The sequence below is a fragment of the Bombina bombina genome, chromosome 5 (assembly GCF_027579735.1).
Source record: "Bombina bombina isolate aBomBom1 chromosome 5, aBomBom1.pri, whole genome shotgun sequence".
Taxonomy (NCBI): domain Eukaryota; kingdom Metazoa; phylum Chordata; class Amphibia; order Anura; family Bombinatoridae; genus Bombina; species Bombina bombina.
Window position 1 is genome coordinate 276,114,660 of NC_069503.1, and position 17,006 is coordinate 276,131,665.

General features: G+C 37.1%; 1 protein-coding gene across 1 annotated transcript in view; it reads right to left on the bottom strand.

The window, feature by feature from the left end:
• ITGA8 (integrin subunit alpha 8) overlaps positions 1 to 17,006 on the bottom strand; it is a 300,431-nt gene that overhangs the window by 201,395 nt on the left and 82,030 nt on the right. Inside the window, exons 9-10 of the mRNA XM_053714013.1 lie at positions 6,178 to 6,221; positions 5,627 to 5,683 (exon numbers count right to left, since the gene is read on the bottom strand). Coding sequence (XP_053569988.1) covers positions 5,627 to 5,683; positions 6,178 to 6,221 — 101 coding nt within the window. The remainder of the gene's footprint in view (positions 1 to 5,626; positions 5,684 to 6,177; positions 6,222 to 17,006) is intronic.

Consider the following 17,006-nt stretch of genomic DNA (forward strand, 5'->3'; position numbering starts at 1 on the left):
CATAATCCAGCCCTAAATTATACTGTCTCTAAAATGATAGCAGAAGAGAAAAAAATGCATTTTCTTTATACTACACAAGTAAAAATAGGTGTATTTAATTTGGAGATTTTTCTTTCATTAGTCATGATGAAATATAACTTAAAAAAGCAGTATTTCAAAATCATGCAAATTCAGACACTTATGTCTGCTACTATTTATAAAGGGACGAAGCTATAGGTTTACTTATGATTTTTTTTTCTGTAGTTGCATGTGTTCTTGGCGTTTTACATCATTACAAATCTAAGGCCTAGATTTGGAGTTTGGCGGTAGCCGTCAAAACCAGCGTTAGAGGCTCCTAACGCTGGTTTTGGCCGCCCGCTGGTATTTGGAGTCAGTGATTAAAGGGTCTAACGCTCACTTTTCAGCCGCGACTTTTCCATACCGCAGATCCCCCTACGCCATTTGCGTATCCTATATTTTCAATGGGATCTTCCTAACGCCGGTATTTAGAGTCGTTTCTGAAGTGAGCGTTAGAGCTCTAACGACAAAACTCCAGCCGCCTGAAAATAGCAGGAGTTAAGAGCTTTCTGGCTAACGCCGGTTTATAAAGCTCTTAACTACTGTACCCTAAAGTACACTAACACCCATAAACTACCTATGTACCCCTAAACCGAGCTCCCCCCACATCGCCGCCACTCGATTAAAATTTTTAACCCCTAATCTGCCGACCGCCACCTACGTTATACTTATGTACCCCTAATCTGCTGCCCCTAACCCCGCCGACCCCTGTATTACATTTATTAACCCCTAACCTGCCCCCCACAACATCGCCGCCAGCTACTTAAAATAATTAACCCCTAATCTTCCGACCGCAAAGCGCCGCCACCTACGTTATCCCTATGTACCCCTAATCTGCTGCCCCTAACACCGCCGACCCCTATATTATATTTATTAACCCCTAATCTGCCCCCCTCAACGTCGCCGACACCTGCATACACTTATTAACCCCTAATCTGCCGAGCGGACCTGAGCGCTACTATAATAAAGTTATTAACCCCTAACCCGCCTCACTAACCCTATCATAAATAGTATTAACCCCCTAATCTGCCCTCCCTAACATCGCCGACACCTACCTTCAATTATTAACCCCTAATCTGCCGACCGGAGCTCACCGCTATTCTAATAAATGGATTAACCCCTAAAGCTAAGTCTAACCCTAACACTAACACCCCCCTAACTTAAATATAATTTACATCTAACGAAATAAATTAACTCTTATTAAATAAATTATTCCTAATTAAAGCTAAATACTTACCTGTAAAATAAATCCTAATATAGCTACAATATAAATTATAATTATATTATAGCTATTTTAGGATTAATATTTATTTTACAGGCAACTTTGTAATTATTTTAACCAGGTACAATAGCTATTAAATAGTTAAGAACTATTTAATAGTTACCTAGTTAAAATAATAACAAATTTACCTGTAAAATAAATCCTAACCTAAGATATAATTAAACCTAACACTACCCTATCAATAAAATAATTAAATAAACTACCTACAATTACCTACAATTAACCTAACACTACACTATCAATAAATTAATTAAACACAATTCCTACAAATAAATACAATTAAATAAACTAGCTAAAGTACAAAAAATAAAAAAGAACTAAGTTACAAAAAATAAAAAAATATTTACAAACATAAGAAAAATATTACAACAATTTTAAACTAATTACACCTACTCTAAGCCCCCTAATAAAATAACAAAGACCCCCAAAATAAAAAATTCCCTACCCTATTCTAAATTAAAAAAGTTACAAGCTCTTTTACCTTACCAGCCCTGAACAGGGCCCTTTGCGGGGCATGCCCCAAGAATTTCAGCTCTTTTGCCTGTAAAAGAATAAATACAATACCCCCCCCCAACATTACAACCCACCACCCACATACCCCTAATCTAACCCAAACCCCCCTTAAATAAACCTAACACTAAGCCCCTGAAGATCTTCCTACCTTGTCTTCACCATCCAGGTTCACCGATCCGTCCTGAAGAGCTCCTCCGATGTCCTGATCCAAGCCCAAGCGGGGGGCTGAAGAGGTCCATGATCCGGTCAAAGTCTTCATCCAAGCGGGGCAGAAGAGGATCTTCCATCCGATTGAAGTCATCATCCAGGCGGCATCTTCTATGGTCTTCCATCCGGAGCGAAGCGGCAGGATCCTGAAGACCTCCAGCGCGGAACATCCATCCGGACCGACGACTGAACGACGAATGACTGTTCCTTTAAGGGACGTCATCCAAGATGGCGTCCCTCGAATTCCGATTGGCTGATAGGATTCTATCAGCCAATCGGAATTAAGGTAGGAATTTTCTGATTGGCTGATGGAATCAGCCAATCAGAATCAAGTTCAATCCGATTGGCTGATCCAATCAGCCAATCAGATTGAGCTCGCATTCTATTGGCTGATCGGAACAGCCAATAGAATGCGAGCTCAATCTGATTGGCTGATTGAATCAGCCAATCGGATTGAACTTGATTCTGATTGGCTGATTCCATCAGCCAATCAGAATATTCCTACCTTAATTCCGATTGGCTGATAGAATCCTATCAGCCAATCGGAATTCGAGGGACGCCATCTTGGATGACGTCCCTTAAAGGAACAGTCATTCGTCGTTCAGTCGTCGGTCCGGATGGATGTTCCGCGCTGGAGGTCTTCAGGATCCTGCCGCTTCGCTCCGGATGGAAGACCATAGAAGATGCCGCCTGGATGATGACTTCAATCGGATGGAAGATCCTCTTCTGCCCCGCTTGGATGAAGACTTTGACCGGATCATGGACCTCTTCAGCCCCCCGCTTGGGCTTGGATCAGGACATCGGAGGAGCTCTTCAGGACGGATCGGTGAACCTGGATGGTGAAGACAAGGTAGGAAGATCTTCAGGGGCTTAGTGTTAGGTTTATTTAAGGGGGGTTTGGGTTAGATTAGGGGTATGTGGGTGGTGGGTTGTAATGTTGGGGGGGGGTATTGTATTTATTCTTTTACAGGCAAAAGAGCTGAAATTCTTGGGGCATGCCCCGCAAAGGGCCCTGTTCAGGGCTGGTAAGGTAAAAGAGCTTGTAACTTTTTTTAATTTAGAATAGGGTAGGGATATTTTTTATTTTGGGGGTCTTTGTTATTTTATTAGGGGGCTTAGAGTAGGTGTAATTAGTTTAAAATTGTTGTAATATTTTTCTTATGTTTGTAAATATTTTTTTATTTTTTGTAACTTAGTTCTTTTTTATTTTTTGTACTTTAGCTAGTTTATTTAATTGTATTTATTTGTAGGAATTGTGTTTAATTAATTTATTGATAGTGTAGTGTTAGGTTAATTGTAGGTAGTTTATTTAATTATTTTATTGATAGGGTAGTGTTAGGTTTAATTATATCTTAGGTTAGGATTTATTTTACAGGTAAATTTGTTATTATTTTAACTAGGTAACTATTAAATAGTTCTTAACTATTTAATAGCTATTGTACCTGGTTAAAATAATTACAAAGTTGCCTGTAAAATAAATATTAATCCTAAAATAGCTATAATATAATTATAATTTATATTGTAGCTATATTAGGATTTATTTTACAGGTAAGTATTTAGCTTTAAATAGGAATCATTTATTTAATAAGAGTTAATTTATTTCGTTAGATGTAAATTATATTTAAGTTATGGGGGTGTTAGTGTTAGGGTTAGACTTAGCTTTAGGGGTTAATCCATTTATTAGAATAGCGGTGAGCTCCGGTCGTCAGATTAGGGGTTAATAATTGAAGTTAGTTGTCGGCGATGTTAGGGAGGGCAGATTAGGGGTTAATACTATTTATGATAGGGTTAGTGAGGCGGATTAGGGGTTAATAACTTTATTATAGTAGCGCTCAGGTCCGCTCGGCAGATTAGGAGTTAATAAGTGTAGGCAGGTGTCGGCGACGTTGAGGGGGGCAGATTAGGGGTTAATAAATATAATATAGGGGTCGGCGATGTTAGGGCAGCAGATTAGGGGTACATAGGGATAACGTAGGTTGCGGCGGTTTACGGAGCGGCAGATTAGGGGTTAAAAAGAATATGCAGGGGTCAGCGATAGCGGGGGCGGCAGATTAGGGGTTAATACGTGTAAGGGTAGGGGTGTTTAGACTCGGGGTACATGTTAGGGTGTTAGGTGCAGACGTAGGAAGTGTTTCCCCATAGGAAACAATGGGGCTGCGTTAGGAGCTGAACGCTGCTTTTTTGCAGGTGTTAGGTTTTTTTTCAGCTCAAACAGCCCCATTGTTTCCTATGGGAGAATCGTGCACGAGCACGTTTTTGAGGCCGGCCGCGTCCGTAAGCAACTCTGGTATCAAGAGTTGCATTTGCGGTAAAAATGCTCTACGCTCCTTTTTTGGAGCCTAACGCAGCATTTGTTTAAACTCTCGATACCAGAGTTAAATTTATGGTGCGGCCAGAAAAAAGCCCGCGGAGCGTTAACAGCCCTTTTACCGCCAAACTCCAAATCTAGGCCTAAGTGTTTGCATCACATGAAACATGGTACAAGAACAATAGTTTAAACACATACATTTTTAAAACTGTTTTATTCAATAGCTTTTCAGTTTTCTTGTTTTTTGGGATTTAAGACCAACAGTTTGTTTTGCCACAATTACAAGTTAAATAATACAGCTCTATATATGGGTTTAGAAATATTTAACAAAACAATAGTGATTTTTCACAGACACTTATTTAGTGAATGGGGAAATCTGAAATTACTGGGTGATATTAGACTAAACATAAAATTACCAAACACATATTTTAAACTATGTTTTTATGTTTATTACATTAAAGTAAAATGAACAGTTCAGAAACCTCAAATAGATAGTGTTTTAAAAATCAACTCTAAATACTATATATTGTTCATAATAAGTAGTTTCTTCCAAGCTAAACAGCATAATTCTTGGATTCCCATCTTGTAGTTAACTGGGAATTTACTTCAAAGCCGGTTTACTTGAAAGATATTTTCTACCTTGTTGTTAAGTGTTTTTGTGATGAAATGACCAATTACCAAATGGAGTTTTACAAGGTAATTAACAAGGCAGAACTTCCTCTGTCTTCTTTATTAGCAAGGAGATGTTAATGTTTTTAACTGCAAAGTAGGATTCTTGTGGAACTCTCCATGACCAATTATGGAAGATACACACATATGCTTTTCTGGAGACAGCAAGCAAGCATGCCGAGTGTATGACATTGTTTATGTTTTTAAATTTGTAGCACAGATCAACCACAAAGTGCTCATGGGACTTAGTTAAAAACAAAATATGTGCTATAATGAAAAATAGCACCGTTTTACTTTTCTCAGTTTGTCCCTTTAATCAATAAAGCAAAGCATAGATGCAAAATATGATATTCAAATATGGAATTAAAGTAAATAAACTGTTTTAATGGTTGCCTTTTCATATGAAGTATAGGCATGCCCCCATTTCATTAATTGCTAAAGTGACCTGGGATTATAGAATCAAACAAAATATACAGCCATTTTGGTTTTCGTGAACACTAAATATAGAAAACCCTTCTGTAGTGACATTAAAACAAATATTTACAATAAAATCATGTATTTTGTAGAATTACTGTAATGTGAAATGTTACCTGGTCTCCAGTGAAATTCTGAATGAAGGCCAAATCTGTAGAATTAATTATAGAGACCTATAAAACAAAATATAAGGTAAGACAAGGACATATATCATATACAGTACCATTATGGGTTATTTCAAATAACATCTCACAACATATTTCATATATGTTTTCAATTCTTTGACAATTTCAATACATACTTTTTAAAACTGTTTCTAAATTTTTTTCCCTTTATCACTAATAATTTAAATTTCGATCCAGTATGCTTACTTGTAAATATATTGTGAATATAAAATAAATATATAAAAAAACTCCACTCCTCCACCATAATAAATATAAATATAAAAATAATCCCACTGCTCCACCATAACAATATGAAAATATTGGTAATTAGAGATTTTTTTCTTACTGGGTTATTCCCTTAATACTTAAAGAATCTTTCATTTATGAGAGTATAATAGAAATGTAAAAAATGCAATAAAAAATACAATAAAGCTAAAAATGCAAAATCAAGCATCTAAAGAACCTCTTAAATTAGATTAAATTTAATGAATTTACATTCTTACATATCCAAAGTTCTGTGCTCCTCTGGGGACTCCTGCAACAATCTCTGCAAACAAAGGAACAAAACATTTTTGGAAGAATTGCAACGAAAACACACTGAAACAAAAACATTATGAAGTGCTGCAACAAAATAAAATAAAATATGTTTTCTTTAGGAATCTTTGAGCAATACTTTAGCGATCTTGGATACTCTATTTCTTACTTCAGTGATGATTTAGGCTGTAGCCAATCGTATCGCGTCCCCTTTGGCATCCAGCAAATAAATAATAATGCCCCTGGCTTTGGACGCCAAAGTGGGTGCGATACGATTGGGTACAACCTGAATCGCCATTGAAGAAAGAAATAGAGTATTCGTTACGGGTAGAGGAACAGCAGAATATATAAAGACATGAAAGTATAATTATTAAAAAAAACATTTCCAAAGTCTTTCATGAATTAAAGTCCCCATTTTTTACTTTATGATTACTAATATTTTAAATAAAAATGTTAAAGTTTACAATCACTTTAAACATACAGTGAAGTCAAAATTTAACTTAAATTGATTGGCTAGATCATGGCATTTTTAACAACTTTCAATATAATGCTAATATAAATTTTGCTTAGTTCTCTAGGTGAACTCAAGAGTGTGCACAACATGGCTTTAGCCATTTGTAGCAATGTTATACATTGTTGCAAATACAGCTGCCATAGACATGTACAAACTTCTAAACTCCTATCAGCCTACCTAGATATACTCTTTTAAAGAAGTATGCCAAGAAAACAAAGCAAATTTGATAATAGAAGCAAATTAGAAAGTTTAAAAATAAAATTGCACAGGCTATCTGAATCATGAACATTACATTTTTACTTTACTGTCCCTTAATTAATTTTTTTCTTGCATTAATCAGATAAAGCATGCAATTTTAAGCAACTTTCTAATTTACTCCTATTATCAATTTTCTTTGTTCTCTTGCTATCTTTAGTTTAAAAAGCAGAAATGTAAAGCTTAGGCGCCGGCCCATTTTGGTTCAGAACACAACATGCTTAAATATAATTAAAGATGATTAATTTAAGGGTCTTAAATTTTCATAAAGAAACAAGCTCAATATTTACAGTCTAAAAAGTCTCAGGTTTAACATTGGTTAACAATATATTCAGTTCATAAACACTATTTAAAAGGGACATTAAACACTATATTAATGTTAGATAAAATGATGCATTTAAAGAAAAGGATTAGTTTGAGAATAACATTAGTTGTTTAAATATTGACAAAATGGGGGGCGTGTCTCTGGGCAGCACCTTGAATGGTAGCAATATTGGTTGCTCTGCCTAGATCAATGATGATTTGCCTATTATCAGTGTATTATAAGATCATCTCATCAATAACTTAGGATACCCTAACTCTATGAATCAAGCTGAATCTAAAGATATATTATTTTTGGGATTTCTACCTTAGCTAGCCGATCCGGAGCGTTGCGGCCTAAGGCAAACTCTGCAGTAAGAAGTACTCAACACCCCCCCCCCCCGTACCTTGTACGCCGGGTATACAGTTCATGGACACTGACATTTCCTATAGCCCAACATACACTTCGTAAGGGCCCAGAATGGCAATAAACCTTAAAAAGTTTGAAGAATCCATATATAACATGCTAGAAGATCACTTTGCAAGCCTTCACCGGCTTATTGAAAATTGCTTTTGCCTTGAACCAGATCTTGCGACAGGAGTGAACCACAGTGCTGTTCCTATCCCCCAGCAAAGCACATGGGAAGAGATAAACATTATAAGCACCTCCACGGAACATACAAAATAAGTACTCACTGCAGCATACGCCACTCAGCTGCCTGATAATTGCCAGACAGAGGCCGGTGGTCTGCACGAGAACCCAGAAGACCTGATGGTTGAATATGGCTCCACTAACAATATAGCCACCCAGATGAAGAGGCAACAAATTGAACCCCTACCTACCTTGGTGAGACTGTGACCAAGTCCTGGGGAGAGCTTGGGGCCTGGCTAGGTGCAGACTGAGTTGAGGTACAACGAGACTGGAGCAGAGACATTGGAGACCTCTGTGACATGCCATGTGTCATGGGCAGACATGCGGAGAAGCCACCACTCGTACCACTTTCTGTTACTGCAAGGAACCACGGAGCTCAGAGCTGCAGCATTAACCAGAGTTTCTAGTGGAAACGCATTGCTGCAGACTTTTACCATACCGGGACTGCGATCTTCTTTCTCTGAGGTCCTACGGTCAGACCAGGGGCGCACTGGTGTGAATTTTGCAATTATCCAGACACAAGAGAAAATATTGGGACTGCAGTTCCTAGACTCACTGGATAGAGTTTGCAACAACCAGATGAAAAGTGGTATCGGATGAAGTGTATGCAATATAGGGGGGTTTCAATGGTTTTTGGGGCTCCTTTAAATATTAGTTGTTTAGCATTTGCGATCTCCAGAACCTTAGATCTGTGTAACCACATTATAGAAGCCCTACTAATCTAATCTAATGATTACTGAATGTGGTAGCTTTTCTATGAGGACTATAGGTCTGATTGCTAAAAGTCATGTTTATCCACAGAGACATTATATTAACTCTTATCAAGGTTCAATGTGTCTAGCTATTACCTTAATTGTACGGCCCTGATTATTCCTATGTGTTTGGCTCCTGAACTGTGTCATACATTTGCACAACTTTAGAACGTTTATGGAGACGCCTATTCCTTGTAGAGAGCTAAATAGCATTCAGCTTACGCCATAACTCAACCCCCAGCGTATGTGAGTGACACGAGAAGTATCTGTACTATGTATTGCCACTGTGCTCAGAAATAATTACTACCATAGGCAGAATGTGTTTAGGTTATAACCTGTAGTTTCCTTATTCTTGCAGGGGGATATCACAGCTACATGATCTTCTAAGTGTCTACTAGCCTTAACAAAGATGAAGGTGTGGATCTAACATGCCACAAGGCACCTATATAGTTATTGGTCAATATAGGTTTTTTTTTTACATTCCTGGGGCGCGATCCAATATAGATCGCAGTTTGCGGCGCAAGCGAGGGAACCCACGTCGCCCGCAGTTTCAGCTCGCAACTCGAGCCATCCAACATGCGGCGCCATCACTTGCTAAAGTGGCGCAAGTCTCACAAACCAACGATGTCCAGAAATCTGCGTAAGTACAGATTTTTGGAGTCGCCAGTGACTTGCGCCACGTTAGAAACTGCCGGCGCCTATAAAACCTGACTAAAGTCTAAATCACCCGCACTGTCTAACGCGCCTCCTAAACATAGCCCGACACGTCTAACACGCCTCCCTAACATAGCCCGACACGTCTAACCCTCTATCCGCTATCCCCCCTCACTATCCTAACAATAAAAAAGCTATTAACCCCTAAACTGCCGCTCCCGTACCCCGCCGCATCCTAATAAAGTTATTAACCCCTAAACCGTCGCTCCCGTACCCCGCCGCCAGCTATATTATATCTATAACCCCCTAAAGTGAGCCCCTAACACCGCCGCCATCTATATTAAAATTATTAACCCCTAATGTAAGCCCCTAACACCGCCGCCATCTCTATTAAAATGATTAACCCCTAATTTAATCTACCTACCCCGCCGCCAGCTATATTATCTATATTAACCCTAAGTATATTATAGTTAATATAGGTATTACATTATATATATATTAACTATATTAACCCTAATTATATTAGGGTTAATATAGTTAATATAGTTACTATAGTATTTATATTAACTATATTAACTCTATCTAACCCTAACACCCCTAACTAAATTTATATTAAATTAATCTAATTCATTTATAAACTAAAATATTCCTATTTAAATCTAAATACTTACCTATAAAATAAACCCAAAGATAGCTACAATAAAATTAATAATTACACTGTAGCTATGTTAGGGTTAATATTTATTTTACAGGTAAATTGTTAATTATTTTAACTAGGTATAATAGCTATTAAATAATTATTAACTATTTAATATCTACCTAGTTAAAATAATTACCCAATTACCTGTAAAATAAATCCTAACCTAAGTTACAAATACACCTACACTATCAATAAATTAAATAAACTACAAACATCTATCTAAAAATACAATTAAATTAACTAAACTAAATTACAAAAAAAACAAACACTAAATTACAAAAAATAAAAAAAAGATTACAAGATTTTTAAGCTAATTACACCTATTCTAAGCCCCCTAATAAAATAATAAACCCCCAAAATAAAAAAAATTCCCTGCCCTATTCTAAATTAAAAAAAATTCAAAGCTCTTTACCTTACCAGCCCTTAAAAGGGCCTTTTATGGGGCATGCCCCAAAGAATTCAGCTCTTTTGCATACAAATACAATACCCCCCCCCCCCAATACAACCCACCACCCACAAACCCCTATTCTAAAACCACCCAAACCCCCCATAAAAAAGCCTAACACTACCCCCCTGAAGATCTCCCTACCTTGTCTTCACCACACCGGGCCGAACTCCTGATCCGATCCGGGCGATGTCTTCCTCCAAGCGGCAAAGAAGAATTCTTCCTCCGGCGATGTCTTCCTCCAAGCGGCAAAGAAGAATTCTTCCTCCAGCGACGTCTTCCTCCAAGCGGCAGCAAAGTCTTCATTCTTCCGGCGGCATCTTCAATCTTCTTTCTTCGCTCCGCCGCCGCGGAGCATTCATCCCGGCCGACGACTGAACGACGAATGAGGTACCTTTAAATGACGTCATCCAAGATGGCGTCCGCCGAATTCCGATTGGCTGATAGGATTCTATCAGCCAATCGGAATTAAGTTAGAAAAATCTGATTGGCTGATTGAATCAGCCAATCAGATTCAAGTTCAATCCGATTGGCTGATCCAATCAGCCAATCAGATTGAGCTTGCATTCTATTGGCTGTTCCGATCAGCCAATAGAATGCGAGCTCAATCTGATTGGCTGATTGGATCAGCCAATTGGATTGAACTTGAATCTGATTGGCTGATTCAATCAGCCAATCAGATTTTTCTAACTTAATTCCGATTGGCTGATAGAATCCTATCAGCCAATCGGAATTCGGCGGACGCCATCTTGGATGACGTCATTTAAAGGTACCTCATTCGTCGTTCAGTCGTCGGCCGGGATGGATGCTCCGCGGCGGCGGAGCGAAGAAAGAAGATTGAAGATGCCGCCGGAAGAATGAAGACTTTGCTGGCGCTTGGAGGAAGATGTCGCCGGAGGAAGAATTCTTCTTTGCCGCTTGGAGGAAGACATCGCCGGAGGAAGAATTCTTCTTTGCCGCTTGGAGGAAGACATTGCCCGGATCGGATCAGGAGTTCGGCCCGGTGTGGTGAAGACAAGGTAGGGAGATCTTCAGGGGGGTAGTGTTAGGCTTTTTTAAGGGGGGTTTGGGTGGTTTTAGAATAGGGGTATGTGGGTGGTGGGTTGTAATGGGGGGGGTATTGTATTTGTATGCAAAAGAGCTGAATTCTTTGGGGCATGCCCCACAAAAGGCCCTTTTAAGGGCTGGTAAGGTAAAGAGCTTTGAAATTTTTTTAATTTAGAATAGGGCAGGGATTTTTTTTTATTTTGGGGGTTTATTATTTTATTAGGGGGCTTAGAATAGGTGTAATTAGCTTAAAAATCTTGTAATCTTTTTTTTATTTTTTGTAATTTAGTTTAGTTAATTTAATTGTATTTTTAGATAGATGTTTGTAGTTTATTTAATTTATTGATAGTGTAGGTGTATTTGTAACTTAGGTTAGGATTTATTTTACAGGTAATTGGGTAATTATTTTAACTAGGTAGATATTAAATAGTTAATAACTATTTAATAGCTATTATACCTAGTTAAAATAATTAACAATTTACCTGTAAAATAAATATTAACCCTAACATAGCTACAATGTAATTATTAATTATATTGTAGCTATCTTAGGGTTTATTTTATAGGTAAGTATTTATATTTAAATAGGAATATTTTAATTTATAAATGAATTAGATAAATTTAATATAAATTTAGTTAGGGGTGTTAGGGTTAGATAGAGTTAATATAGTTAATATAAATACTATAGTAACTATATTAACTATATTAACCCTAATATAATTAGGGTTAATATAGTTAATATATATAATGTAATACCTATATTAACTATAATATACTTAGGGTTAATATAGATAATATAGCTGGCGGCGGGGTAGGTAGATTAAATTAGGGGTTAATCATTTTAATAGAGATGGCGGTGGTGTAAGGGGCTTACATTAGGGGTTAATAATATTAATATAGCTGGCGGCGGTATAGGGGGACTAGATTAGGGGTTAATAATTTTTATATAGGTGGCGGCGGTGTAAGGGGTCAGATTAGGGGATAGATAAGGTAGATGACAGCGGTGTAAGGGGTTCTAATTAGGGGATAGATAAGGTAGATGGCGTCGGTTTTAGGGGCTCACAGTAGGGGGTTAGTTTATGTAGATGGCGGCGGGGTCCGGGAGCGGCGGTTTAGGGGTTAATAACTTTATTAGGGATTTCGGGGGGGGATCGCGGTTGACAGGTAGATAGACATTGCGCATGCGTTAGGTGTTAGGTTTATTTTAGAAGATCGCGGTTGACAGGGAGATAGACATTGCGCATGCGTTAGGTGTTAGGTTTATTTTAGAAGATCGCGGTTGACAGGGAGATAGACATTGCGCATGCGTTAGGTGTTAGGTTTATTTTAGCAGCCAGTTTAGGGAGTTACGGGGCTCCAATAGTCAGCGTAAGGCTTCTTACGGCTGCTTTTTGTGGCGAGGTGAAAATGGAGTAAGTTTTCTCCATTTTCGCCACGTAAGTCCTTACGCTGCATATTGGATACCAAACTGCGCTGGTTTGGTATACCTGCCTATGGCCCAAAAAACTACGGGCGACGGCAGAAATATACGCGCGTAACTTCTAGGTTACGCCGTATATGTGATACCAAACCAGCGTAAATATTGGCGTCGCCGGCTTTTGCGGGTGACAATTTTTATCGGATGGACCCCCTGATGTCTTGCTTAACATGTAAAGTACTACTTATTGGGTTTTCTAGCTAATACCACCTGCCACTGGGTCCACATAGTAGTCCAGATTAATGAATTGATTTTATTTTGTATGCCTAATTCCAACATGGGCTTATGGTACTAATATGTTTTAATGATCACTTGTCATTATCTGGTTTTACTTTAACTACTTAACATGCTTTGAATTTACTTTTATGTTTCATGATAGCTTATCTATGGTGAACCTATAGTTAGTTTGTGTACAGCTACGTTTTTTCATGCTAGTTCTATTTCTTATTAGTATATCATGGTCCAAAAGTGGCCGTATACATCACTCTAGTTCCTCCTATGATTATTTATGTGGCCAAGGGCCCAAGAGTGGCCTGTAGTATCATATGAGGATCTTACAAAGATTTAAAAAAAAAAAAATTAGGTTTCAATCTATATTATGCATTTACTCATTCATTTTACAATATTATGTTTATTGCTCTTCAATATATGACATTAAATTGTAAAATCCAATTCATGTATGTGACTCTTTTGATTGTTCTGTCATTACTGCAAATGATCTTTTTACTATTGTAATTGACTAAAAACCTCAATAATAAAATATTGACAAAATAAGTGTAAAGTTTTAGTGTCTATAAACAATACGAGCTGCCATGTTGTAACTTAGGTTACATTCTCTGCTTTGGCCAATTAGGAAGAGTTATAAATAGGTCACTAGAGTGTTATACTCAGAATGGAATTGCAGGAAAAGGGGACAAAATAAATAATGAAAGTATATTGCAGAAGTTTTTTTTATATATATGAATCATCATTTTATACTACCATCTCAAAGTGTTTAATGTCCCTTTAAATGAATTATTTCTGGAACATGTTTGTTGTTTTTTTTTTTATTCTTTAAAGGGACACTGAACCCAATTTTTTCTTTCGTAATTCAGATAGAGCATGCACATTTAAGCAACTTTCTAATTTACTCCTATTATCAATTTTTCTTCGTTCTCTTGCTATCTTTATTTGAAAAAGAAGGCATCTAAGTTTTTTTTTAGTTCAGAACTCTGGACAGCAATTTTTTATTGGTGGATGAATTTATCCACTAATCATTTGCATTTCAAATAAAGATACCAAGAGAGTGAAGAACATTTGATAATAGGAGTAAATTAGAAAGTTGCTTAAAATGTCATGCTCTATCTGAATCACAAAAGAAAAAAATTGGGTTCAGTGTCCCTTTAAATTGTTTGTTATAAGCAAATAAATAAATAGACTGTTTTATAATATTTTTTTTAATTAAACTCATTCTAATTATATTTGGAATGGAATCCCAAAATGATTCAAATGAAAAAGTAATAAAAAAGTCTAATATAAAAGAAGTTTATTTCCAAAACACTCTAAATCAAATGATCTCCCATCAGAAACAGCTTGTTATAATGTGGAAGTGGCATTAGCTGGGCCTTTCATCCTTATAGCAAGGCTCTTACACACAACAAGGCCCTGTGTTGCAGCTGCTTCCTGTTAAAATAATTCCTGCAAGTCTACAAGCTCTCCCTCAATGAACTCTCAAATACTGAGACTTTGCTTGATTGCAGACAAGCTCAGTACTTTACATCACAAGTCATTATAAAATGTGCTGTGTGCATTCATTAAAGGGACATTAAGCTGCTGTGTGCAACTGCAATAGAACAATTACTACTCATCCTGTTATGGTTTTTCTGCCTGTGTTTGTCTTTAAAGTCATTCTCTTATTTTAAACCTTACAAGTATTAGTTAGTGAAGTTCTGCACCATGGAACTTATATTTGTTTTTTAACTTTTAAACTGTGAAAAAAAATACAAAAATGTATCAATTGCATGAAACCCAACACTCACCCAAAAGAAAACAAACTACAAAAAAATACAAAAATGGAATCTTTAATATATATAAAATTCATACAAAACCAAAATTCTTAGCTTAAAGGGACAGTCTACAATATAATTCTTATTGTTTTAAAAGATAGATAATCCCTTTATTAACCATTCCCCAGTTTTTCATAACCAACACAGTTATATTAAAGGGACAGTCAACACTTACTTTAACATGTTTTTATATTGAAAATAACAAAACGGAGGTCCGCCTACACTATACCCCTCCTGCCTTGCCGCCTTGCTTCTGTCCTAATCAGCGGCGCTAACTACTCTAATACCCGGTAAATATGGATGCCGGACTCCCCCCACCATTACGTAGCTGCCTTCTTCTTCAACTTATAAGCAAATCAGAATCCAGTCCTCGGACTGAAATTGCACGCGCTTGCAATTTCTGTCCGATGCCTGGATTCTGATTTGCTTATAAGTTGAAGAAGAAGGCAGCTACGTAATGGTGGGGGGAGTCCGGCATCCATATTTACTGGGTATTAGAGTAGTTAGCGCCGCTGATTAGGACAGAAGCAAGGCGGCAAGGCAGGAGGGGTATAGTGTAGGCGGACCTCCGTTTTGTTATTTTCAATATAAAAACATGTTAAAGTAAGTGTTGACTGTCCCTTTAATATACTTTTTACCTCTGTGATTACCTTGTATCTAAGCATCTTCTGACAGCCCTCTGATCACATACATTTTATTTATTATCTATTGACTTGCGTTTTAGCCAATTAATGCTGTGTTGTGCTAATTCTTAAATAACTCCATGGGCGTGAACACAATGTTATCTACAGTATATTATAGCTCACATGAACTATCACTCCCCTGTTGTGAACAGCTAATAAAAAAGCATGTGATAAGAGACTGTTTTTAGTGGCTTAGAAACAGGCAGAAATTTAGAGGTTTAAATGTTATAAAGTATATTAATATAACAATGTTGGTTGTGCAAAGCTGGGGAATGGGTAGTTAAGGCATTAGCTATCTTTTTAAACAATTTTAGTGTAGACTGTCCCTTTAACCTCTTAAGGACATATGACGGAATTTTTCCGTCATAAAACAATTGAGCAAACAAAAGGGTTAATACATAAAAATCGTAAAGATTTAGTAACAATAATACTAAAAAGCAGGACCACTCATATCACTAAGTTGATAATAAGGCATAAACAGTGTACAACATACAGCCCAAGTGCAAAATGTGGCTATATACAGCAGATTTCAAATGTAGACCACAATGAAGCAGACATCACATCATATGTAACATAAAGCCTAAGCACCAAATCATAGTCTTCAAATATAAACACCTAGCACTTAAGGGTAGCAACCCGCCTGGTATGACATAAAAATGTAATCCAATTAAAAAAATGTTATGTAGAAGTCCAGCATGTCCCTGTAATACATTGTTAAAACACGTCTCTCAAGGGTTGTACTGCCCGCCAGTGTTTTTAAGCAAATTAAAACATGAACTCAGTACTTAGTGTAATCATGCAGCCACGGAACAATATGTCTATGTGTCCATATCACAATTAGTCCCCTTGTAACGTGTGCTAAGTAAATTCCATTCAGTAACTATGCATGTATGCAAATCATCTTGGCAAATACACATACCTCCAGCTTAAAGGGATACTAAATCCAAATGTTTTCTTTCATGATGCAGATAGAGCATGTCATTTTAAGCAACTTTCAAAATTACTCCTATAATCAATTTTTATTCGTTCTCTTGCTATCTTTATTTAAAAAAGCAGGAATCTACGCTAAGGAGCCGGACTATTTTTAGTTCAGCCCCCTGGATAGCGCTTGCTGAATGTGGCTACATTTACCAATCAGCAAGCGCAACCCAGGTGCTAAACCAAACATGGGCCGGCTAATAAGCTTACATTCTTGTTTTTCAAATAACTATAGAAAGAGAACGAAGAAAAAATGATAATAGGAGTAAATTAGAAAGTTGCCTAAAATTGCATGCTCT